This window comes from Scardinius erythrophthalmus, assembly GCF_964197995.2.
Source record: "Scardinius erythrophthalmus genome assembly, chromosome: 25".
NCBI classification, from domain to species: domain Eukaryota; kingdom Metazoa; phylum Chordata; class Actinopteri; order Cypriniformes; family Leuciscidae; genus Scardinius; species Scardinius erythrophthalmus.
In genome coordinates, this window is record NC_138245.1 from 21,250,000 (window position 1) to 21,275,485 (window position 25,486).

The 25,486-nt window shown below is 36.5% G+C and overlaps 1 protein-coding gene and 2 pseudogenes across 3 annotated transcripts; all 3 read left to right on the plus strand.

Annotated features, from left to right (window-relative positions):
* The first annotated feature begins 2,293 nt into the window (after positions 1–2,293).
* Positions 2,294–4,827, plus strand: LOC308686071 (red-sensitive opsin-1). Its single transcript, XM_081358360.1, has 6 exons — positions 2,294–2,491; positions 2,905–3,201; positions 3,286–3,454; positions 3,623–3,788; positions 3,871–4,110; positions 4,216–4,827. The coding sequence occupies exons 1-6, from the start codon at positions 2,401–2,403 to the stop codon at positions 4,312–4,314; spliced, it is 1,062 nt and encodes a 353-aa protein (XP_081214486.1). The 5' UTR covers positions 2,294–2,400; the 3' UTR covers positions 4,315–4,827.
* Positions 4,828–6,042: 1,215 nt separating this feature from the next.
* LOC308685797 (red-sensitive opsin-2-like) lies at positions 6,043–7,508 on the plus strand (annotated as a pseudogene). Its single transcript has 6 exons — positions 6,043–6,137; positions 6,206–6,475; positions 6,558–6,724; positions 6,805–6,970; positions 7,061–7,303; positions 7,411–7,508. The product of its transcript is annotated as a red-sensitive opsin-2-like (transcript).
* A 2,202-nt stretch (positions 7,509–9,710) lies between these two features.
* LOC308685413 lies at positions 9,711–24,559 on the plus strand (annotated as a pseudogene). The gene is made up of 21 exons (XR_014032274.1): positions 9,711–9,815; positions 9,915–9,955; positions 10,379–10,486; positions 10,627–10,743; positions 11,340–11,423; positions 11,539–11,674; positions 11,770–11,873; positions 12,434–12,578; positions 13,584–13,671; positions 13,766–14,186; positions 15,075–15,211; positions 15,335–15,498; positions 15,640–15,814; positions 17,941–18,176; positions 18,708–18,932; positions 19,757–19,852; positions 20,844–20,955; positions 21,061–21,117; positions 21,210–21,285; positions 21,997–22,144; positions 22,278–24,559. The product of XR_014032274.1 is annotated as an uncharacterized misc_RNA (transcript).
* The last annotated feature ends 927 nt before the right edge of the window (positions 24,560–25,486 follow it).

A 25,486-nucleotide genomic window follows, 5' to 3' on the forward strand; every position in this document is an offset into this window, starting at 1 on the left:
AATGGAGTAACACATCCAGGGATGGTCTGAAAAGCAAAGTCAAACAGACTATTATCTGATATGCAAAACTGCTAATAATTAATCTTTTTTATTAATTCACTAAAAATCAATAATGAGAATTTATGTGCAGTAGTTTTCAATGTCTCTTTAGAAATACAGAAGAAATGTATTACTCTATTATTACTAATGTATTAAATGTATACTCACCTTAACTTCTTCTTGTACTTCATCCAATAAGCAGTTCACTTTCAAATCAAGATACAAGTGCAAAGAAAGAATATGAAATTAGCTTCGGTCATTTCCAAACTAGCCTTACACAATAAATACAAGAACAATATCAATATAATCTAGAAATTAAACCACAAATGATGTTAGAGAAACAATGAGCAGTGAAAGCAAAGTTTTGCCCATGTTAGATTAACATCTATTATATGGATTAATTCCATTCAAACATGTAAAAAATCGTTAAATAAACGTTCAGTACTAAATACCATGAATATAGCAGTTGTCCAATGGCAGACCATGTGAGACCAAACTATTATCTTGAGCTTTCGTTGAGAATTCAGTTGTATATCCGAGTTCTGCTAGTAGTGAACTTTTGCCAATCACGAATAGTTCAGAACTAGCGGAATTCCAGACATAGGACTGACTGAGTGCTGCCCCTTGATACTTTCTGATCCATCTGTTTCTGAAAAACATCCTTTTCAACTACATCTCTGAATATCTTTGATTTACTCTGTGAAATAGCAACAAAAAACACTATAGTGACCCTTGACTCTCAATCCCGCAAAGCGTACATTAATTCCAATAGTCTATTAAACTTCAATTTATTTCGATTAGCTTTCACTTTAAAGGAAATACTTGTTTGGTTAAACACATACATATCAGTACAATTCTCTGCAATTTTAAGAATGAAAAGGAAACAACTGATAGAGTAAAAAAGTGTACAGACTGCTCTCGTCTTCGTGCTGGCTCCATCCTCACCCTGGTGTGGTCTGTTCACGTTCTAGTGTTCACTTCCTCCTGCTCCACTTTGCCACAGTAGATGGAGAAGCCGATGGCTGAAAAAAGAAAAGAAAATGCCTATCGTCAGAAACAGGGAGAGATTAAAACTGACCTCATCAAGATTTTAAGATAAACCCTGCTTTCCCTAAACTGAACCATCAATCCATTGGGATTAGGAAGGTTTGGGCTGCATCCTTGTCAATACTAATTAGGATCTCATGAGGGTACCTGGGTACCCCAGTTGTCCCAATAAGCTGATTTGGACTTGGACCGTAACCTAGATGTCTGACTTACAGTTACCCTGCATATACTGATGATTGAAACTGTGTTACATTTGTTGTAATTGGACATGAGATAATGTGAATGATTAAGCGTTTTTGGGCATGAACTGTGTGGCACGGTGTTTACAATGAAATTGATTTAAAATGTCCTTTATAAAATGCTCTTTAGCAGTCGTTTTGTCATTATTTACGTTTGATAAAATTAGGTGTTTTGAAATGTTGTGAAATCTTTTGAAATATGAAAAAAAGCCTCTTTAATTGATAGAGATAAAAGATTATAACAAAAACAACTTTTTCTGCTGAAATGTTTTGTGTGTGCACTCTCTGTCACTGAGGCGGTACCCTTTCAAAAGGTACACCTTTGTACCTTATTTACACCTAAGCAATGCATACCATCTTAACGGGTTCATATTAGTACTCAAATGGTACATATTAGTACCTTTCGAAAGAGTACTGCCTCAGAAACAGCTTTTGTACCTTTTATACCTTTTATTATTGGAATTTAAATTTGAACTTAAAACCCCATATATGGAATGTTTCTTATATGCCGCTCTTGTTGTACGGAGCACCAACAAAGGAGCCAGAGCATTCTAATCTGGTGCTATTTCAGAGAATGACAATGGATTTGTTTGTTGCTTTTTTTGCAATAATGATCTCATGCCTCTTTAATAAAAGTGTGCTGTACAGTAATACTGCACAAGAAGCTTCAGTCATGGACAACACAATGAGGTCAGTGACCTAAAATTAAAACTGTAGAAAGCATCAAAGGGCCGTCACCTTCTAATCACTCGTCTTGGTCTTGCCAAAGGTCACCACCGCATGTTTTGGTTTACCTGTGATGGCTTCAACAATCCTAGGAAGGAACAGTAGCTTAGGTCTCCTGTAAGCCTAATGAATGAGTTTTTGTTCTGCTCCTGATACCTGTTTTGACCTCACCAATTCTCCACCCTGTAAGCCAGGGCATCCTCTTTTTTGCATATAAAAGCACTTTGATAAGAGCCCAAAGTCTGTCGGTGTGAGTCGGCCAGAGACAGAAGGTAGTAAAAGCACAAAGGCCCAGACCTTTACAGCAGCTAAGGAACTACAGGTTTGGGCTATATAAAAAGCTCCAAAAATGGCAGACGTGATGTTTGCAGCCAGGCGAAGGGGAGATGAAACAACAAGAGAATCAATGTTCACATATACCAACAGCAATAACACCAAAGGTGAGCTTTTAAAATTTCTTCTATTTCTATTTTAAACTGTAATTTGAGTAGGTTTAAATAGGTAGGTTGTGTGCATTGAATATGTTGACAAAAATTGTATAGGAAATTGTTCAATCGTAGCTGTTCTGTTAGAATGATAAAGCTATGTGAACGTCTTTGTGGGCTTTTAAAGCTTCCGCAATAGTGACAGTGTAATAGGACTGAAAATTTTGGCAGTCTTACTCTTAAACTTCAAATGTGTGGTCTTTTGACCTTAGCGCTCTCTATGCATTTTGGCCAGAAGTAACATAGCCAGAGAACAATTTCAGACTGATGAATGTGGAGCATCAGAATAATGAGAGTTGGTTACAAAGGCTTCAGGTGAGAACTCCTTCAAGATGATAATATTACTGGCCTTTATTTCTCATTTCCAGATCCCTTTGAGGGACCCAACTACCACATTGCCCCTCGATGGGTGTACAACATCTCAACATGCTGGATGATATTCGTGGTCATTGCCTCGGTCTTCACCAATGGCCTGGTGCTGGTGGCCACGGCCAAATTCAAGAAGCTCCGTCACCCTCTCAACTGGATTTTGGTCAACCTCGCTATAGCTGATCTAGGAGAGACTCTGATCGCCAGCACCATCAGTGTGATCAACCAGATTTTCGGCTACTTTATCCTCGGACATCCCATGTGTATACTTGAGGGCTACACTGTGTCTGTATGTGGTAAGTTACTAGGGAGCAAATAAATATGCAAATTATTTGGACCAAAACTTTGTGAGTTTTTTAATGATATCTAACAATCAACAGGTATCTCTGCTCTGTGGTCTTTGACTATCATCTCTTGGGAGAGATGGGTGGTTGTCTGCAAACCATTTGGAAATGTCAAGTTTGATGGTAAATGGGCAACTGGTGGCATCATCTTCTGCTGGGTTTGGGCTGCTTTCTGGTGTGCACCTCCCATATTTGGCTGGAGCAGGTAAAATGACTTATTAAATGATCAATAACTAATGAAGGCATTTGACAGCTACATACATTTATATCTCAGTAATTCATCATGAAATCGTTTAATTCTTTCGGTGGTAAGACCAACAAATAAGTTCCACACAAGCATAAATGTGGATCTTTCAAATCCATTATTTTTCAGATACTGGCCTCACGGTCTGAAGACCTCCTGCGGCCCTGATGTCTTCAGTGGAAGCGAGGACCCCGGTGTCCAGTCCTACATGGTTGTCCTAATGATCACCTGTTGTATCATCCCTCTGGCCATCATCATTCTCTGCTACATCGCTGTGTACTTGGCCATTCATGCTGTAAGTTGTCTCCTTGACTGCTTTCAAAAGCTTATTCCAGTTTCTAAAAAGGCACTAAGCATCTGTCATTTCTTTCCAACAGGTCGCCCAGCAACAGAAGGATTCTGAATCCACACAGAAAGCTGAGAAGGAAGTGTCCAGAATGGTGGTTGTCATGATCTTTGCCTACTGTTTTTGCTGGGGTCCTTATACGTTCTTCGCCTGCTTTGCAGCTGCAAACCCAGGCTATGCCTTCCATCCACTGGCAGCAGCCTTGCCTGCCTACTTTGCCAAGAGCGCCACCATCTACAACCCCGTCATTTATGTCTTCATGAACCGACAAGTAAGTCAGTGCTGTTTAACAAAGCTCAAACCTTGAGGCTCGAGCACAATGAGAAAACTTTGCATGAATCTTTGCAAAATAATCTTGATTTCTCTTTCTTCACAGTTCCGCGTATGCATCATGCAGCTCTTTGGAAAGAAGGTGGATGATGGGTCTGAGGTGTCTACATCCAAGACAGAAGTGTCCTCTGTGGCTCCTGCATAAATTGCACACCAGATCTCAGAGCAATGGTCTTGAGTCAGGCATGGGAAAAAAGATGAAAATGGGACTTTTTATATTCCTTGTTTACCCTCAACGTATCTCGACAACTTTGCTTCCAGATATTTCCCTTGGAGTGATGGGGAATACCTTGTTGCATGGCACTGTGTGTTAACACATTACTTGCTCAACAGCCCCGTGGCTTATGGTATTCATTTGTCACACAATCATTTGTCCATACTCCATCCACTGACTATTCAGAAGGTTGTATGCCTATATATAGCACTGCTTTGTGGGAATGTGACACTCAGCGTGGTTTAACTAACAGCAAAAAGTAATCGCCTCATTGTAATGTACAATTTCTGCTGAATTGCTGTTCAGTGGCAATGTAATAATATCTCTGTAATCTTAATTTTGTAGCCATCTTGCAAGAAAACAAAAATGACAAAAAAATGTGTTTGATAGATAGAGGCCTGCCCATGTACAGCATGTAATATGGTTCTATTTTTTTCTTTGATGAAAATAAAAAAAAAAAGCAGCAAAATAAATGTTCTGTTCTCAGTGTCTTTTATTACACATGCACATCTCTCTGAAATGATTTCATTGTGGGTCTCCATAGGGCAGCAATTGAAATAGTCAAGATATGGTCCCTATCACAGATATGCATTTTCGCATATCATTTTCATATACAGAAACTTACATTTTTTTATTTTATGTACATTTTTATTGCTATACTTTATTGTATTCCCCTGGCATTACCTCCTAACACAACAAGGAGGTTACTAATACAGCTGCTGAATGAGTGACCAAAAATATGACATCCTTATCGCTTCTGACTGCCATAATCCATCTCTCTATATGTTTTTTCTCTTTTAGAAAATCTTTGAAATGCAATAGTCATTTTTATTTTTTATTTTTTTGCTGAAGCAAATGGGAATGGAAAAATAATATTTGCTGTGGTATCCCACCTACCTCTCAGACATTTATCCTGCTATAGTTTAGGCCTATTTCTGCATTAATTCCTAACCTGGAAATGTGAAAAGGATCCATGATCATGTTAAAAATGTGTCCCTAACTTCACTTTTGTACACTTTCCCTAGATTTAATTTAATAGAAAGTGCAAATAAAGAAATTGCACTGAAATACCTAAGACACCCAGACAAAAATCCACTTTAAGGAAAATAACTTTCAATTCAATTTTTTTTTTGTGTGCTAGAAAGGATTTAGAGCTTAGACGTTACTTAGAAGTCTGCAAATAAGAGGAGCAAGTGAAGTGCAATTCCTCCATTTAAGCCTGAGGGAGCTAAGCAAATGTGACACTAAAAGCACTGCTTCGGAAGATTAACCTCAAATCGAAGTCTTACCTTTTTGAATCTGAGTATCCATGTGGGGGCTAATGTATGCATGGATGTGTGCTTTCATCGTGTAAGGTCATGAACAGAAGTTAATGCCCATACTTCCTATGCAGATTTGGGGGCACTTCCTGTTATGTGAGACAGCTGTACCTCCTAGCTAGCCTTGATTCGCTTCAAGTCAGAAAGTCTTTATGGCGATGAGCTGGTAAATGCCTCTGACACCGTCTGCCAGTTTATTAGTTTCAATTTTTACCACAAACAGAGAAATTAGAGGCAAAGGAGGGACCACCAAGAGAAGAATCCTGTTTTTACTATTTTTGGTCACATAAAAATGGGTAATTGAATAAATCTCAATATTTTGATCTCCAGGGTTTACAAAATGTCAGAGTGGGCCAATATAATGTATGCTGCCAGACGACGAGGGGACGACACAACAAGGGAGTCTGTTTTCGTTTAACAGCAATAACACAAGGGGTATTTTATCTTCAGGAACACAGCTGTAGAAGAGGAAAATTGTATAATAATATCTCATCTGTTCTCAGATCCCTTTGAGGGACCCAACTACCCCTCGATGGATGTGCAACCTCGCAACAGTCTGGATGTTTTTCGTGGTGGTCACCTCGACCTGGTGGCCACGGCCAAATTCAAGAAGCTCCGTCACCCTCTCAACTGGATTTTGGTCAACCTCGCTATAGCTGATCTAGCAGAGACTCTGATCGCCAGCACCATCAGTGTGATCAACCAGGTTTTCGGCTACTTTATCCTCGGACATCCCATGTGTATACTTGAGAGCTACACTGTGTCTGTATGTGGTAAGTTACTGCCCATAGGAAGCAAATAAATATGCAAATTATTTGGACCAAAACTTTTTTAATGATATCTAACAATCAACAGGTATCGCTGGTCTGTGGTCTTTGACTCATCTCTTGGGAGAGATGGGTGGTCGTCTGCAAACCATTTGAAAATGTCAAGTTTGATGGTAAATGGGCAACTGGTGGTATCATCTTCTGCTGGGTTTGGGCTGCTGTCTGGTGTGCACCTCCCATATTTGGCTGGAGCAGCTAAGGACTGAATTATCATAGTTTTCCATTGTAAATGATTTGATTCCGTCATATATAAAGAAAATATCCCTGTTCTGAAGATACTGGCCTCATGATCTGAAGACCTCCTGCGGTCCTGGTGTATTTGGTGGAAGCGAGGACCCTGATGTCCAGTCCTACATGATTGTCCTAGTGGTCACCTGTTGTATCTTCCCTTTTTCCATCATCATTCTCTGCTACATTGCCGTATACTTGGCCATTCATGCTGTAAGCTAATCTTTTATGAAATCTTTACAGGGAAATTTTTCACTTTGTGTGCTATGGAGAACTGAGCTTGTTTTCGATCGTCTCTGGCAGGTCGCCCAGCAACAGAAGGATTCTGAGTCCACACAGAAAGCTGAGAAGGAAGTGTCCAAAATGATGGATGTCATGATCATTGCTTTCTGCCTTTGCTGGGATCCTTATGCTTCCTTCGCCTGCTTTGCAGCCGCAAACCCAGGCTATTCCTTCCATCCACTGGCAGCAGCCTTGCCTGCCTACTTTGCCAAGAGCGCCACCATCTACTACTACCCCATCATTTACGTCTTCATGAACCGACAGGTAATATTGCATTGAATGCATACTCAAATGTGTAGGTGGCTTATTCTTTAGTTACTTTAAACCGCTTTTGGTAGGTCAACAATCAGAAACTGTCTTTGCTTTTGCAGTTCCGTGTATGCATCATGCAGCTCTTTGGAACTAAAGTTGATGACGGATCTGAAGTGTCCACACCAAAACAGAAGGGTCTTCTGTGGCTCCGGCTTAAACCTCATGTAATTTATAGCTCCTTCCGAACAAGAGAAAACGGGTTTCTGAGAACTGGACTCATAATTGAAATAGTCTTGACAACAAATGTTGCTAAAAGTCTTCTGAAAGAAACTTTTACTGTCCTGGGAAATGTTGAACTCAAATTGAACATCATTTAGCAAGACCTAAAAACGATTTATTTGCAATGCAATGATGTTTGAATGTCACTCAAATCTTTCATAATCTTTCAGTTTCTCATATGCAAATATGCTGAAAGATGTAATATATATTCAAAAACAGGTCCAATGAATAATGTAAAAACAATTAGTTAACAAAAAGTTGTTGTCACAGAGCTATGTTTTGTAGATGGATTTGCAAATTTAAAAAAAGAAGAAAAAATACATTTTTATTTTATATTGTTTCATTGTTTTCTGAAGAACATAATTCATGCAGGAAAATTAAACACTGAAGTATTTGCTTTCAATTGTCGACACTGTTCACAAATTGTAAATAGAGGTCATTTATAATAGAGATCAAATAGAGGCAGTGTTTATTTCCCCATTTTAGAATCTTTATTATTTCAGCCCACTGTTAAAATGCACCTCTGAAAACCAATGTAAAGTTGATGGGCAGATGAGAAGAACAAGACAAGGATAGATCACTTTCTTAAAAAAAAAACAAACAAACAAAAAAAAACATAAGTTCAAGTTCCACTTTATTTATCCTTAGAAAGGAAATTTAGTGTGCAGCAGGATATCTAAAAACAAAAAAACAGAATAAGAGCACCACCAGATGCCAACAACATTGTAAGAACAACACAGGACACACATCAACACATCAATGGAGACACTCTTTCCCCAATGACAGAAACCAATACAATACACGGTCAGTATGTCATAATAAACAATGACAGAAAAAAAAATATATATATATATATAAAAAATTCATAAGATATCACCTAAGTGAATTCCTAATAGCCACAGGAATAAAAGAATCCCTGGCACGTCTGGTTCTTAACATGGGTAGCCTAAACCGGCGACCTGAGGGGAGCAAATTAAACTCCCCAAAAAGTGGGTGATCAAAACAATTTAAAATTGATCAATTTAAACAATTTAAACTGCACGTATATATACGTTTCCAGAAGATTCATAGAATTGGAAATAGAATAGAATTTCAAAAAATGTGTTTTGCAAGGGTTTTAGAAAGGATAGAGCACATGAAGCCATGCTAAAATCTTGTAAGCTCATATAAGCTCAATTCCACATCAAGCGGATAGAGGATTTCACCTAGCCTGGCCAGTAAAGTCAAGACTTTTGCTAGGAAGCTTATATGACGGAACTCATTAGGTTAAAACACTGTTGAGTGCATATATGAGGGCATTCGTGTGAGTGTAGAGGGGTTACTTGACTGTGGTAATGATCTTACTTGACTGTGGTTCAGGGTAAAATAATTGTAAGGACATGCTGTTATATTTACATGCACAATAAAACTGGTTATGGTGAGAAAAAAATTCTAAACAAAAGAAAAATAATGCACCTTTTTAATAGAAAAGCTTATGCTCATTTTAAAGAATAAAAAAATAAAATAAAAAAATAAAAACATTGAACCTGAAACCCTTTTGTAAAACTTTGTATTATTATTAAATTACCACCTCTCTTCTACAGCATCTTAAGATATATGACATTTTATTCAATGTGTATATTACTGATGTGTATTCTTAGCATATTTGTTGAATAACTTTTTCCATAGTATACTTTTATTGTTTTTTGCAGGTTAATTTACTCAAGTGTTTGTTTTGTGGATTTACTCTAGCAATAGCCTACATATAGGCTAGGCTAATTATGGCTACACGTGTTTGATGAGTCTGTAATGGGGGAGGGGGTTGATAAAACACCTATATTTGTAAAAATGGAATATACTGTTTTGTCAGTTTGAAGGAAAAACTTTAAAAAGTGTGAATCATAAAAAAAAAACTGATGTCTATTCTATTCTATTCTATTGCAAATCTACCTGAGTAGACTTCAGGACAATACAATTGTCCAATGCTTTCTCCACATTCTAGTTGACTATGAATGGAATTCAAGGCTTTATTGCACATTGCAATAAATTACAGTTAAAAGTCTTTATTAAAAGTTAAACGTCTCGCTTTAACGACGTAATTTCTAAAGTAATGTTTTACTACTAAGTTTGCGGCATATTTGGTGTGCCACCATACGTACAGGACGCTGCGGGTTCTCACTTAGACTTTTATTTTGAAAGACGAGAGTTTGTCGCTGTCTTCACTTGCGCTTTAAACCATTCACACGTGGAGTTATGTCCAAAGCAAGTGAGTATATGTACATTTGAGTCTTTTTTCACTTATAGAGCTTTTAAAAAAGTGCTGACATAATGGCCATTTTAATTAATTACTTTAACCATGTTACAGAGCAAAAACGAGCGAAACGGCTGGGGTTTAGCGGTAAAAAGGTGCGTAATCTAGCCTACATGCTAACTACTGTCAAATCAATGTTCCCTTTAGTTCTGTTGAAGTTAAGATGACATGCTTACTGTATGTCTACGTGTACCAGAACAAGAAATACAACCAGTCAAATGTCTGGACACTCCTACTCATTCACTGTCATTATTTACACATTTTAAATAATCAACACCATGAAACATCACTATAATGGAATTGTGGGAATTATGTTGTTTATCAGAAAGAGTGGCATGGTTATCAGAAAGATACAAATCAAAACTATCCTATATTTGAGCTTCAACGTGACACTTTTTGCCTAGATAACAGCTCTGCACATTTTGGACCAACTTTGTGAGGAATTTAAGATAATGAGAAACATAATTTCAGTGTCCCAGCTTTTGACTGGCAGTGTATGTTGACTGTCTTCTTTAAAGTCCAAGGATGGAAAGCAGTCTCAAGGAGGGAAGAAAGATCCTGGCGTACCCAATATGCGCAGCTTCAAAGAACACAGTCAGAGACAAGCTGAACTCCGAAAACAGAGGGTGAGGAAGGGATCTGTACTACCTTTTCTAAATATGTTGCACATTTCCAGATCTGAGTAACATATAAGTTTACCTTTATTTATATATTGATGTATATCACAACAAATGTTAATGTGCTGTTTGTGTCAACTGTTTTCTAGTTGGAGGAGCAACAGGAGAGGCAGAGGTTGTCAAGAGATAAAGAGATGATGAAAAGGAGAAGTCTGGACAGTTTCCAGAAAGACATCCAGTTACGACAAAGAGAGTTTGAAGAGAGGGTTGGTGTCTATGACATTTTACTATTGAAGACAAAGTTTTAGCCTTTCACTTGAATAGAATTTAATAAATTCATTGTTTTAAAATATACTACCATACAAATGTTTTTTTTTATGTTTGCAAATTGCATTAGCCTGTATAATTGAACCTAGGGCTGCACGATTAATCGCAGTTAACATGAAATCGTGCTTAATACGATTTGGCTTATTGTCAAAATCAATCAAAGCGTTTCAATCTTGTGTTTATTCAGCTACAGCGATAGTTTGATGCCCATAGGGATTTCCTGGAATGATGTGCGTTATCGTACTTCTGCGGCGGGGCATATTTGGTGTGTCTGCGTAAGGCTTTCACATGGAGCAGCATTTACTACTGATCACAGAGCCGTACTTCACTGACAAGCTGCGCATAAAATAATCGCAGCCTTTGCCAAATCGCGTGCTGCTTCATTTTGATTAATCGTGCAGCCCTAATTTAACCATGTCACTATATTGTTCAACCTTTGTAACACATCTATAAATTATCTTTTTTGCATTTGCAAATCATTATAGATCTGCACCTTTGTCTTAATAACTCTTTATTGTTAATGCAATGAATGCAGGAAAATCAAATGCAAAACCTGGAGAAGCATGTAAACTTTGAAACTGAGAACTCAAGAAAGGCATACTGCAGAGAATTTAAAAAGGTACTATTTCCTGTACTGGCATGTTGTGATAACCCATTATACTTCCCTTTGAAGATGAACCTCTATTGGCCATTTCTTAATGACAACTTACTTCTTTTGTCTCTCTTTATATTAGGTAATAGAGGCAGCAGATGTTATTTTAGAGGTTATGGATGCCAGAGATCCCTTAGGCTGCCGCTGTCCACAGGTCGAACAGGCTGTTGTCCAAAGTGGAACCAACAAAAAAATTGTACTCGTTCTAAATAAAATTGGTAAGGGAGAATCTTTGCATGTCCAATTGAAAACTTCATTCTGCAACAGATAAAACATTTTTTTTATTTTTTTTCACGACTTTGTCCACCTCAAGATTTGGTGTCCAAGGATATTGTGGAAAAATGGATCAAGTATCTTCGCAATGAGTTTCCTACTGTGGCTTTCAAATCCTCCACTCAGCAGCAAAACAAAAATTTGGTGAGAGCTACTATTCATAGTTTTCAATCACATGACCGGCACAGAAACCAGGAGGGCAAAACATCCATAGAACTGAAGCACAGGCCCGTCAAAATTTCCTTCTGTTTCAAGCCACGAATATTTAGATCACCTCTCAAAAGAAAGAAACAAAAATGTGTGAACAAAATGCAAGTTTTGGCCTCTTGTGATCCATAAACAACACCTGCTGAGACATTCTAAAGTGCTTAATATGAAAAGCGTTTGTGTGTTAGATGTATTTAAGATCTTTGTTCATCTGCTTGCCTGTGTATAGTATGCATGATTATTAAGGTGTATATTGAATTTGGTATTTTAATATTACTGTACTTAGTACAATCATGGTAAAAATGACTGGCAAACATGGAGGAAAGTCTTGTTTTGCTCTCCAGGTGGGCGGTCCTGTAAAGGTTTGACATCATGTGCAAACTATGAATGGAGATGTATTTTATATCAGACTCAGCAAATATTTTTTTTTTTATTACTGTGACCTATTTATTATATAGTGTTACAGTAACTTTTTTTCTGTTGTCTGACTTTCACAGAAACGCAGTCGTGTGCCTGTGACCCAGGCTACTCAAGAGCTGCTTGAAAGCAGTGCGTGTGTCGGGGCGGATTGTTTAATGAAACTATTAGGAAACTACTGCCGGAACCAAGATATAAAAACGGCCATAACTGTAGGAGTGGTTGGTAAGTTGTTTTTTGCAATATACACTACCGTTCAAAAGTTTGGGGTCAGTACGATTTTTAATGTTATTAAAAGAAGTATCTTCTGCTGACCAAGGCTGCATTTATTTGATTAAAAATACAAACAAAAACAGTCATAATGTGAAATATTATTGCAATTTAAAACAGCTGTTTTCTTTGTGAATATACAGTAAAGTGTAATTTATTCCTGTGATCATAGCTGAATTTTCAGCATCATTACTCCAGTCTTCAGTGTCACATGATCCTTCAGAAATCATTCTAATATGATGATTTGATGCTCAAGAAACATTTATGATTATTATCAACGTTGAAAACAGTTATTTACATTTTTATTTCATGATGCTATGATGAATAGAAAGTTCAAAAGAACAGCATTTATCTGAAAGCTTTTGTAACATTAAACACTACCGTTCAAAAGTTTGGGGTCAGTAAGAATTTTAATTTTATTTTTGGGGGAAATAAATAAAATAAATCAATACTTTTATTCATCAAGGATGAGTTAAACTGATCAAAAGTTACAGTAAAGACATTCATAATGTTAGAAAATATTATATTTTAAATAAATGCTGTTCTTTTGAACTTTCTATTCATCAAAGAATTTTGAAAAAAATTTGTACACAACTGTTTTCAACAATAATCATGAATGTTTCTTGAGCATCAAATCATCATATTAGAATGATTTCTGAAGGATCATGTGACACTGAAGACTGGAGTAATGATGCTGAAAATTCAGCTTTGATCACAGGAATAAATTACGGTTTAAAATATATTAAAATAGAAAACAGTCATTTTAAATTTTCATAATATTTCACAATATTTCTGTTTTTTTTTATTGCTTTTAATCAAATAAATGCAGCCTTGGTGAGCAGAAGATACTTATTTTAAAAACATTAAAAATCTTACTGACCGCAAACTTTTGAACGGTAGTGTATGTTCTAAAAAGAAATTCTGTCGTAAATGTTTATAAAAGTTACCGAAATGTTTCAGGTTTTCCGAATGTGGGGAAAAGCAGTTTAATTAACAGCTTGAAGCGTGCTCGTGCATGTAATGTTGGAGCTACACCTGGAGTTACCAAGTATGCTAATAAGTTTTGTTTTTTGTCAGTATTTTTTTCATCAATTTTTCTATCATTCTAAGCTGCCTTTCCCTCGAATCAATGTGTTTTTCAGGTGTTTACAGGAGGTCCATCTAGACAAACATATCAAACTTTTAGATTGCCCTGGTATTGTAATGGCAACCTCAACCAGTGATGCTGCCATGATCCTTCGGAACTGTGTGAAGATTGAGCAGCTGGTGGACCCAATTCCACCTGTTGAAGCCATATTGAGGCGCTGCAATAAAATACAGGTTTGCAACTTATATTTCAAGAACTTCAGTTTAATTGAATGTGGAATCACAGTGTTACATATGATTGAGAGCCAGTTGGTTTTTAATCTTTCTTGTGTAGATTATGGATCATTATGGAATTCCAGACTTCCAGACAGTACATGAGTTCCTGGCCTTACTTGCCCGTCGTCAAGGCAAGCTGAGGAAAGGAGGGCTTCCTGACTCCGACAAAGCTGCCAAAAGTGTTCTTATGGATTGGACAGGGTGAGGTTATAGTCCCACGTCAGTTACGTGTTGACCTTTTAAAAATTGTTTACCCAAAAATAAAAATTCTGTCATTTACTCACCTTGTTCACCTGTCTTCTGTGGTAGAAAAAATTAATTATATTTTGAAGAATGTTTAAATTGTTTGCACATACAATGAAAGTGAATGGGGTCCAAAATTGGCTTTCATTTTATGGTAAAAAAAACCCCACAGACATTTTTCTAAATATCTTCTTTTGTGTTTCACAGAAGAAAGTCCCTTTAAGGTTCAACTTAATGTAAATAAGAAAATGTGATATCAAGTGAACATAATTTTGAAAACCTTCATCATTTACTCACCCTCATGTCGTTTCAAACCCAAAGTACTTTGTCCACATTTGAAACACAAATAAAGATGTTTTTAATATTCTCTCATCATTTTTTTCCATCCATTAAAAATCCACTCTACCTTTTTTTTCGCGTTTTTGCGGACTGAAAACGCAAGCTTTTTAGAATAGGGTTTCAAAGTCCACGTTTTTGAAAACGATGTTACTATCGTCTCCATGTAAGCAACAAAAACGTGAATTTGTGAAAACGGTGACATCATGCGCATGCGTATTACGTGTTTAGTCTATAGGCGTGTAATGTTTATTTACAAGTGACATTGCCAGCTACTGGCCTCGGATGCATAACACAGCGTTTTTAGTCGTTTTCGCTGATCCTTGTGAACTGAGATAGTTTTGATAACATCAAAGCAAAGCATAAACTTTTCCGTTTTAAGTACATCATTGTCGTGTTAACACCCTAAATTTACCTCAAATTTTTTACTAGCACAGCTGTTACTTGTTGGTCAAAAACAGTCGTCTGTAGTGTAAAGTACATTTAGAAGTCTTTCTCTGTCTTGTACAGGGGTCGTATCAGCTACTTCACACATCCTCCTGAGACTCACACGCTGCCCACGCATGTCAGTGCTGAGATTGTAGCTGAGATGGGCAAAGCATTTGACTGGGATGAACTGGAGAAGGGAAATCTAGAGGCAATGGCTGGTAACTCTGGCTATACTATTAATGAAATAGACATAACATATTTTATATAAGTTTAATAACCACACATTACATATACACACATTTGCCATTATTATTATTAATTTTCTTTTTTTTACAACTTAGAGTGTGGCACATCAGATGTACAGATGGGGTTCTGTATGGCTACATCTGGATTGACAGAAGGCGGTCAAGGAGAAGATCTAACAGAACTGCAAATGGACAAACCATCAGAGGACCCTGAACTTCAAGACACGGTTGAATCAATGGATGCAGATGAGGACCCAGAGGTACATCCATTACATGGTTCAGTTCCTAATTCAAGATAATTTTACATACACATATATTCATCATTCAGGTTTGGTTTGGTGGCGGTGTGTTTTAAGACTCAGATCTGATTTTTGACTTTCAATTATAATTCTTCTATTAAGTTTGGACCGATGACCGTTGAGCTCAAGGTTCCCAAGACAAAAAGCAGTGGTGCAATTGAAGCTGTAGGCCCAAAGCCAGTGGACCTAAAGGACATTCTGGATGTGGACCCACTCCTGCAAGGTCAGGCCCTCTTGGCTGCCAACAAAAAAAGAAAGAAGCAGCAAAAGAGAGCTGGTAAGACCCTCTTTGTTTAGAATAAATTCATCCACGAGTGATCCCCGTGCATACATGTATTACAAGCTGAGCACACTGCTTTAAAACTATGTATTATAACATCACTTCTCTTTTTTTCTTCTTTCATAGATAAACTCGGCACCAAACTTTCAGATTCTCTTACCTCAGCTTTAAATTTCTCCTTCTCTGACAGCTGATGCGATGAGCATTACACCAAGATGCTCTGGGAGTTCATTCTACTTTCTCCTTAGAAATACTAACATACTTGTATTTTTTAATGATCTACAATTTAAAATATGCAAATAAATCATCTTTTCTCTGACTGAGAAGAATGACACTACTAGACCTCTGAGTATTATTAACCTCCTTTCTACCCATAAATCAGAAAATCAAAAAAATTTAGTTACTGTGACAGCTTTCTCAAAGTCCTGGTACCAGTTTATTCACTTTTATAAGTAATAGTAAAACCAGATTGTGAAGGAAGAGCAGCCTATACTTTAAAGCATGGCTACTTGCTTTAACTAAATTATACATAAATGCATTAAATAAAAACATGAATACATGCATAAATATTTTGCATACATAACTTCATTACTATTTTCCACATTTTAGAATAATATTGTAAAAGTGAATAGGTGTTTCAACTTTTGTCTGGTGCTGTAAAAAATGTATAAAAATTCTTTAAGCTTTTAAAACTTAGATGTACACGTGTACATGGCCGTGTTCTTGTGGGGGGACATTTTTATTTATTAATTATATAATATTATAATAGTTTTTATTAATATGTTGAGTGATCTTTTTTTGAAGTCATTTTTAATAGTTTTGTTTTGTCTATTTATTGTTAATTTATTTAAATTTTAGTTTTAGTAATTTTAGTAGGTCATCTTAAAATACTTTAAATTAAACTATTAAATTAAGTTTTACATGACATATTTTAATTGTATTTTATTTTATTTCATCTTTATTTGAATAAACTTCAACTATTATTAATAGATTTAGGTTTTAGTAAACAATAAGATGGTTGAGTGTGATGGATGGGGAGAGATGAGGCTCAGTCTGTCCAAAACAAGGAAATCCTCATGCGAGTAATGGCGATACTTCTAGCAAACTCGCTGTACTTCTGCTAACACCAGCCTGGTAACTCAACTAACTTTATTTCCACTCCTTGACGATCTGACACGTATGTATAAGCCTTGTTAATCTCAGAGTAATTATGAGTGCATGGAAATTGAAGAAATTAAATCCAGGCAACGTGCCAATTTGACGTTGGATGACATGTCAACTAGCTAGCTAGTTAGCCTAGCGCTAACAGCTGGATGGTGCTAAAAACAACCATTCCGGGTTTGTTAATTGCGCTTTAGGAATTGTCATATGCATTTACAGTTGCTTACTGTTGTAAATAACTAATACACAAGTTAATTTGGTTAATGTTAACGAACTGGCTCAACTTCGGCTAATCCCGACCTATGGCAAACTATTACGTAACGTTAACTCACAGCAGAGCTAACGTTAACTGCACTATCATAATATAAAAAGTGTTTTTTGTCCATTTATAGCTAAAGCAATACGTTCAGATTAGTGTTTGTGCCTGATATTTTGTTAATATTTAGAGGGACAGTCTTAAAGGCAAATTTGTATTTTGGTTAGCTGTCATCTGGTAAATTCTGTACTTCCCCATGATAGAGCTGCAGATTTAAATCCTATGAGATATTACGGATTCATCTTAAATGTTAAGCAGTAGTTTTTGATCAGACATGTTTTCTTGTAAATTAAAAAAATATTTCACTTGTCTCTGTCATTTCATATTGTTGCGTATGTTTAATACGAGTTTAATGGTTAGTGTTATAGCCTTTAACAATACTGTATTTATAATATTATGAATATTTATAATATAAATGAACTATAATATTCTTCCTGCTTAAAAAGTCTGAGAGTTTAATGTATTTGCTGATTGTGCTTTGGTAGAGTATTATATTTCTCTTTAAATGCAACTATGTGAGTGATGACTCAGATAAGTATAATTTCCCTGTTCCTCAAGTCTTCATTGTTCAAAAAGAGAAGTGATCATCCATGTTATTTCCTTTTATACTGCTGATCCTGTAGCATTATTACCATCACCATTGCAGCTTGTTAATTCTTCTCATACTTGACCCGTGGAACCAGCGTAGCCATGTCATCCCGAGTGTTGCTACGGCAACAGCTGATGCGAGAGCAGGCGCAGGAGCAGGAAAGGAGGGAGGTGCAGCAGCAGGCGTCTGTCGCTCAGCTCCGCCCTACAGATTCCACTCCCGCCATCTCCGTCACGGTGCCACCCATGGGTGCTCGCCCTCCTCCAGCTCAAGTACCGGTGGAGGTTCTGAAGGTGGGTCGGACCTTCTTATGAGCCTTAAAGAAGTCTCTCTCGGTCGAAAAAACGTTCTACTACTGTGCACTCGAGTAGCATCCTAACTGCTGTCTAGTAACCGTGACACAATTAGCTGAAAGTTTGAAGCTTGACCTAAAAAAAAAAAGAATTTGTTAGAAAATGAAAATAAACATTGCAAAAGAAACTCTTTGGTATAAAAAAATGTGGAATAAATGGTTAAATTTAAGAGTGTAAAAGTTACTTAAATACTCAACCTAAATTTAATTATTTTTAAATACTACATGATCATTTTTAAATATTACAGACATTTTCAAAAATAAGGCATTCTGCAGTCCACTAAAATTTAGTTTTGATGTCACATGCATAAAATGTAGAGTCAACATAAGTAAGTGCGAGTTCCCTTTTTTATATAAAGTGGCAAAATTTCGCTCCTCGTGACTAATGCACGGAGTGAAACGTATTGTAGAGAATGAAATGTCACTGATGTCTTTACATGACCATTGACCCAGTGTTTTGACTTTGCTGTAGGTGCAAACTCATCTTGAGAACCCAACTAAATACCACATCCAGCAGGCTCAGAGGCAGCAAGTGAAGCAGTACTTGTCCACCACGCTAGGCAATAAAGTTGCCACACAAACTCTCGGTGTATCCCCCGTCCCGCAGTCAAACTCTGCTCCGGAGATGGGCCCTTCTGCAAGCAGTGCTCCCAATAGCCCAATGGCACATCTTAACCTGGGCTCCAACAAAGAAGAGGTAAAGCACTTCTAAATATACACTGATATATATATATATTTATATCTAAACAGTAGCGGCTCCTGACTGTAAATTTAGGTAGGACAGATTCTGGGTCTTAACGTTAATTTATGATGAACATTTTGTAAGCTTTATATTGTAATCGCTGAACACATTCAGTGGTTGTTTTTGGCACCATCCAGCTGTTAGCGCTAGGCTAACTAGCTAGCTAGTTGACGTCATCCAACGTCAAATTGGCACATTTAATTTCTTCAATTTCCATTCACACATAATTACTGTGAGTGTAAATAAAGTTAGTTGAGTTCTCTCCCCATTACACTCAACAATCTTATTGTTTGTAATTGTTAACTAAAACTAAATCTATTAATAATAGTTGTCATAAATTATGCATAATTACAACTAGCCCTAATCCTAACCCTAATTCTACCGTAAGTACATGTTGTTATTAACATTACTCAGTACTTGTGTATATAAATATACTGTAACAAGGACACCTTCAAATAATGTGTATCCCAATTATGTTTTTACTGTGTGCCACTCTTTTGACACGTGAACATGTTTACCTTTCTCTGTTCAACTTGCCCTCTCACTAGTTTTGTGTCGCATTTAACTGCAAAATACCACACCAGCAGCTTAATTATATCTGCACCCCTCTTTCACTCCATACAGCACTTCTGCTTTAGATCGCCCACAAAACACACTCTTGTTAAGAATACAGTTCATTGGTTCCCTAAATACATACCTGTTTATAACTCACTTTTTCTAAAGCGATTAGATATGCAATAAGACAGTACTCATTCTAAACCTTGACTGCATCCCCTTAGATGGATGATGTAATCGACGACATCATCAGCCTTGAGTCCAGCTTCAATGATGACATCATGTCACTGATAGACTCTGGCCTACAACTCCCGAACACAGTAAGCTGAGCGATGATCTTCATTATTGATGAACACATCCATAACATTTCGGCAATGTTCTGAATAAAAGTCTCTTTGAACCCCATTTGTATTTGTGGTAAACCGCCACAAGCCATTCTGAAAGCTACGGAGAGATCATTTCCTGAACGCAAATGTCGCCACCCCTTTTAAGAGTGAATGCTAACCACTGCACTTATGAGGGAGGCGATAAATGGGGATGCACCCCGGCAATCGACATAAACATTCACTGCTGACTCTTAACTAACACCTGCCAGGCAGGAATTAACAGGGAGGGCACAAAAAGGGCTGTGAACGGACTGTACAGAGCATGGCACAAGATAGAAAGAACTCTAGAAACGACTGGAGAAGGATTTTCCTTTATTTATTTTCTGGAGGGAAGAGAAAAAAAGTGAGTTGACGTAAAATGAGGATTTTAGTTTTATTGCAGGAGCATGAAAGAAACAGAAAGGTAAAATCTTATTCTTGAATTACTAGCCATTTCTTAGTCTTTATTCTTAAAGAAATCTGTTTTGAATCTGCTGTTTTAAAATGAAAATAATTTTAGTATAATTTATTAATATATATTTCATTATAATATCAGAAGAAAATTGCATAATAAAATAAAATAATTTGAATTAATGTTGATTTTAATGATTAATTTGTCTGCAAATTGTTTTTTCCTCAATGTGTGAATAATATGAATAGTTCAGTAATTCAGTTTGGATGTAATAATGTATTCACGTCCAGAATAATAGCACTACATTTACTTTGAATAATAAAATGGCAAGATTATAGCACATCAATGTTCCTTGCAAAGTTTATTTAAATTCATGTTCTTAAACAATAGTATACTTGATGGGAAAGCAAATTTAGATTTTAATCAGTGTGTTTGAGGCTGATGTAAACACCATATTACCAAAATATGTTTCCTGGTACAGCTCAGTGTTTTGAAGGGTTTTGATTTGATTTCTCTTCTCCGTTGTTGTCTTAGCTGCCAGGTAACCTTCTGGATGTCTACAGCAGTCCTGGCATGGCAACCCCCAACATCACCGTCAGCAATTCCTGTCCAGCAGATCTGCCCAACATCAAAAGGGAATTTTCTGGTAATGTTTCACTCAACAGCCTTCTGTGTTCCATTGGTTTCGACTGTTTGTTGTGTTATGAATCTACAGTATTGTGTAGTAGTCATAATAGCTGTTTATTGTCAGACACAGATGCAAGAGCTTTCATGAAGGAGAGGCAGAAGAAAGATAATCACAATCTCAGTGAGTTTACAAGACACATGCTCCAGTTGTGTATTGTTTGTTTACCGTGTCATTACATGACTCGGCACAAATCTGTGTTTTGCCTTGTGTAGTTGAAAGGCGGAGAAGATTCAACATAAATGACAGAATAAAGGAATTAGGGGCTATGATACCCAAATCCAGTGATCCGTAAGTTTCTTTCCTTGAAACCTTAAGCTTTGTGGCACCTTTTTTAAAGAAAGCACACACATTCTTTTGATCTAAAGGCTTATGCTTGAAATTAGTTTTGAAGACAATTATAAATGCCAAAACTAAAAAAAAACCTGTAGTTCTCTTAAATTGTTATTAGTTGAGCCACTGCAATATATATATGGCACATCATAGTGATGTTATAAACTATTGTATAAGTTTGGGTCAGTCTTTATTTCCTGAAAGAAATTAACAGTAAAGTAACAGTAAAGACATAATGTTATATTAAATACATAATGTTATAATGTTACAATGTATTTCTATTTCAAATATAAGCTGTTCATATGAACTTTATATTCATCAAAGAATCTTGAAAAAATGTGTCCACAAATAATAAGCAGCATAGCTTTTCAACATTAATAATATTAAGAAATGTTTCTTGAGCACCAAATCAGCATATAAAGTAATGCTCCTGTAGATTAAGCTTTGCCATCACAGAAAAAAGTTAAATTTTATAATATATTCAAAAAGAAAACATTAATTGTAATTTCAGGATATTACTGTTTTTACTGTATGCTTGATCAAATAATTGCAGTCTTGGTGAGCATAATACATTTCCTAAGTCAAAATCTTACTGACCCAAAACATGTGGATCGTGTGTGTGTGTGTGTTTATGCATAAAATTTATCTCCTGTCTGGTTGAAATGGCAGGGAGATGCGTTGGAACAAGGGAACCATTTTAAAGGCTTCTGTTGATTATATAAGAAAACTGCAGAAAGAGCAACAGAGGGCCAAAGAGATTGAGATGAGGCAAAAGAAAATGGAACAATCCAACCAGGCCCTGCTGCTCCGCATACAGGTGTGTGAAACGTCAGCTTTCCTGTCTACCAAAAAAACATTCCCATTTAACACTTAACTTGTTCCACTTCCTTATTATGTTACAACCTGTGAAAAGATAGACTCTAACACCCACTTCTGTTTGTTGCACACAGGAATTAGAGATGCAAGCTCGTCGCCATGGCCTCAGCACAGCTGTGTCACAAGGCCTGAGCACAGATGCTTCCTTCCTTCAGCAACAGCTACTACAGGCAAACCAGTCCATGCAGCCTGGCGTCGGGGAAGGCCAACCTCAGAGCCACCTCAGCATGGATGCTGCATTGGCACAGACTTCCCCCTCTCCCTTCCTCACTATGCCTCCCTCCGGCTCCCCGGCAGTAAGCGGCCCTCTCGATCTGGATACCTTTAGCTTTGCAGATCTGGACGACTCTACGGCCTCTGATCTTTACTCCGACGTGGGTCTCAGTGACATTCTGATGGATGACAACTGCACGATGCCCACTGTCAGGTCTTCAGATGTGCTCTTTTCCCCTGGAGCCTCCAAGACCAGCAGCCACGATAGTAGTGTAAACATGGAGGATGACTTGTGAAAGAACTGACCGCTCCATGTATGTTTCTGTGCTTTTCCTCATGTGGGACGACGTGGAATGTTTTAAAGGGACAGTGAGTTCTAAAAAAATTCTGTCATTTAGTCCAAGCCTGTATGACTTACTTTCTTCTGTAGAACATAAAGAAGATATTTTGCTAAATGTCTCAGTTAGAGCTGCACGATTAGTAATGGATCAAGTGGTCTTTATAAGTGAGTCATTGAATCATTCATTCAAATTAATTAAACATTTTTATATAGACCGAAGCAATAGGCTCTATGCACGATCGCTTCCGCGTTTTGTCTCAGCCCGCCCAGTTACATCCGGTGCTGCGTCAGAAGCCGTTTTTGCATTAGGTGGAGATAATGGCAAATTACACTCTCTGTTTACAAGAACTTCCAGCGGTTAACCTGAATGATGTAAACAATATTGTGAGGCAGTTAACTGTCACAAATATGAGTAAGAAAGAGAAGTTCTTTAAATTAAAAATTTCGAGCTACATCGACAACTTTGAGGGTGAGTATTCTCTCATATCACGCGAAATCCGACTAGCGAATCAGTTTCTAAAATCGTTGTCTCCGTTTCTGAGAAAATGAATTTTATTAAAGTGAATTGTCCTATAGAATGCGCTATGCGGAAGTAAAGACGCCGGCTGAGATCCTACCGGAAATATGTCAGCAGCGTTCGTGCATAGAGCCTATTAACATTTTATCAGAACTTCTAGAAATGTAAGTTATTTTGTTTAGTTGTCTGTTAAGAATCGTGGGGCAATCATGATCTTTATTTTAAACAAACACAATTGTGATTCTCAATTGATCCAGAATCATGCAGCTCTAGTCTGTTGTGTTGAAGTCAATGGTCACCAAAGCAGTTTGGTTACCAACTTTCTTCAAAATATCTTCTTTTGTGTTCTGCAGAAATTTTGATGGATTTTTCATTGTTTGGTGGACTATCCCTTTAAAGAACACTCTGTGTTGTTGTTCTCTTTGATTCAAGGCAGTTCATTTAAAAATGTAACTGTAGTATTACAGCGTTTCATTGGCAGTCAGTGATTGCAACACTCCCAAATGTTTATACCAAGTCTGAAACGCACCCAAACCGTTTAGCCTTTTTGTAGCTAAAATGTAGGACGTTTTAGCCTCTCTAAGCCTTCCTTTAGCCTTCAGCTGCCATAAGGGTAAATCATGTGACATTTATTAATGTGATAGATGTGTTATTAGACTCTGCATTCAGAGCATGCAAGTGCACATATATATGTTTTTGGAGTGTAGTAGTCACTTTATAGTCACTTACCATACCAAAGGGATGTTTCGGAATTGTGTTTAATTGCAAGAACTCATTATTTATATTGTTGATGAAAATGTTCAAGCAATATTTACTGCGTATATCAGAAAAGTCTATTTTTAACACTTTGCTGGCTTTACTTTCAGCCTAGTACTTGCATATTTACTACTAACTGGTTTGAAATTTCTACTTTGTATTTGTTTGTTTACAAGACTTCCTTTAAAGCTTAGTTAATTTGACCTTTTTCAATGTTACATTGCTAAACAAATTTGTGACGGTGCTGGTGTTCATACATGTTTTTTTTTTTTGTTGTTGGTATAATTCATTTGGTAACACTTTACAATAAGGTTCAATTTGTTAACATTAGTTAGTTCATTAGTTAACATGAACCTGCAATTAATAAAGCATTTATTAATCTTAGTTCATGTTAATTTCAACATTTACCAATATGTTATTAAAGTCAAAAGTGGTATCTGTTCATATTATTTGATGGATCTGAGCTGACATAAACTAAAAATGACCAGTTATATATTTTTAACTAACGTTCAAAGATGAATAAATGCTGTAATAAATATATTGCTTATTGTAGTTAATGCATTAGCCTATAACTAATGGAACCTTATTGTAAAGTGTTACTTCTTAAAAATATATATATATATTTAAAAAAAATGATTTGCCATTAATACGTCAGGTATCATAAAAAACAATATCAAACAAATTCTAGTTACACAAGTTCATTTCTACCAATTCTAAAAATAATATATTTAATATATAATATATGCTGAATAAATTAATATTAATGTATTATGAACCAACTTGATTTTTCAATGTACAGTAGTATATTTATAAATGAACATTTAACCTCAATTAATTGATGTTGTAAAAATTGTTCATTGTTACTTCTTGATACCTGACGCATTATTTTAATGAATTATGCGCAAAGTGTTACAGATTTTTGGAATGTATATAAGGAAACAAGCCACATAAACATCATGCACAAATAGCTTTTCAGGTGTAAAACTTCACAAGCTACCTCTGCCTAAAGTGCTTTTTTAAGCAATAGATCTAAATCAGCATTTTGTTAGATGCAGCTAAATACACCTACCTGCGAATGTAAATGTTCTGTAGATCTGCTCAGAAACATGACATTGAGCGTATTGCCGGTCAAAGCCAAATTAAGTTTCATCTCTGATCAGCCTGTGCCTTTAGCTTCAAGGAACAAAAGTCATTTGTTTGGTTTGTAAATATAGAGAAATTAATACAAATGAGTCTTTACATTTTTAGAAGTTGTTCTCTGTGAGTTCTGCAGCAATTCAAATGAATGTATGATATATAAATCTATATGATTTAAAGCTAAAAGCATAGACTTGTAAAATATATTTCAAAACTTGAATGTTTGAAATGATTTATGTGAAGTCATAAAGCAATAAAAATGTTTATTGTCACATGTGCTGACAGTACAGTTCTTAGAAGTAAGCATTGGTGTGTCTAAA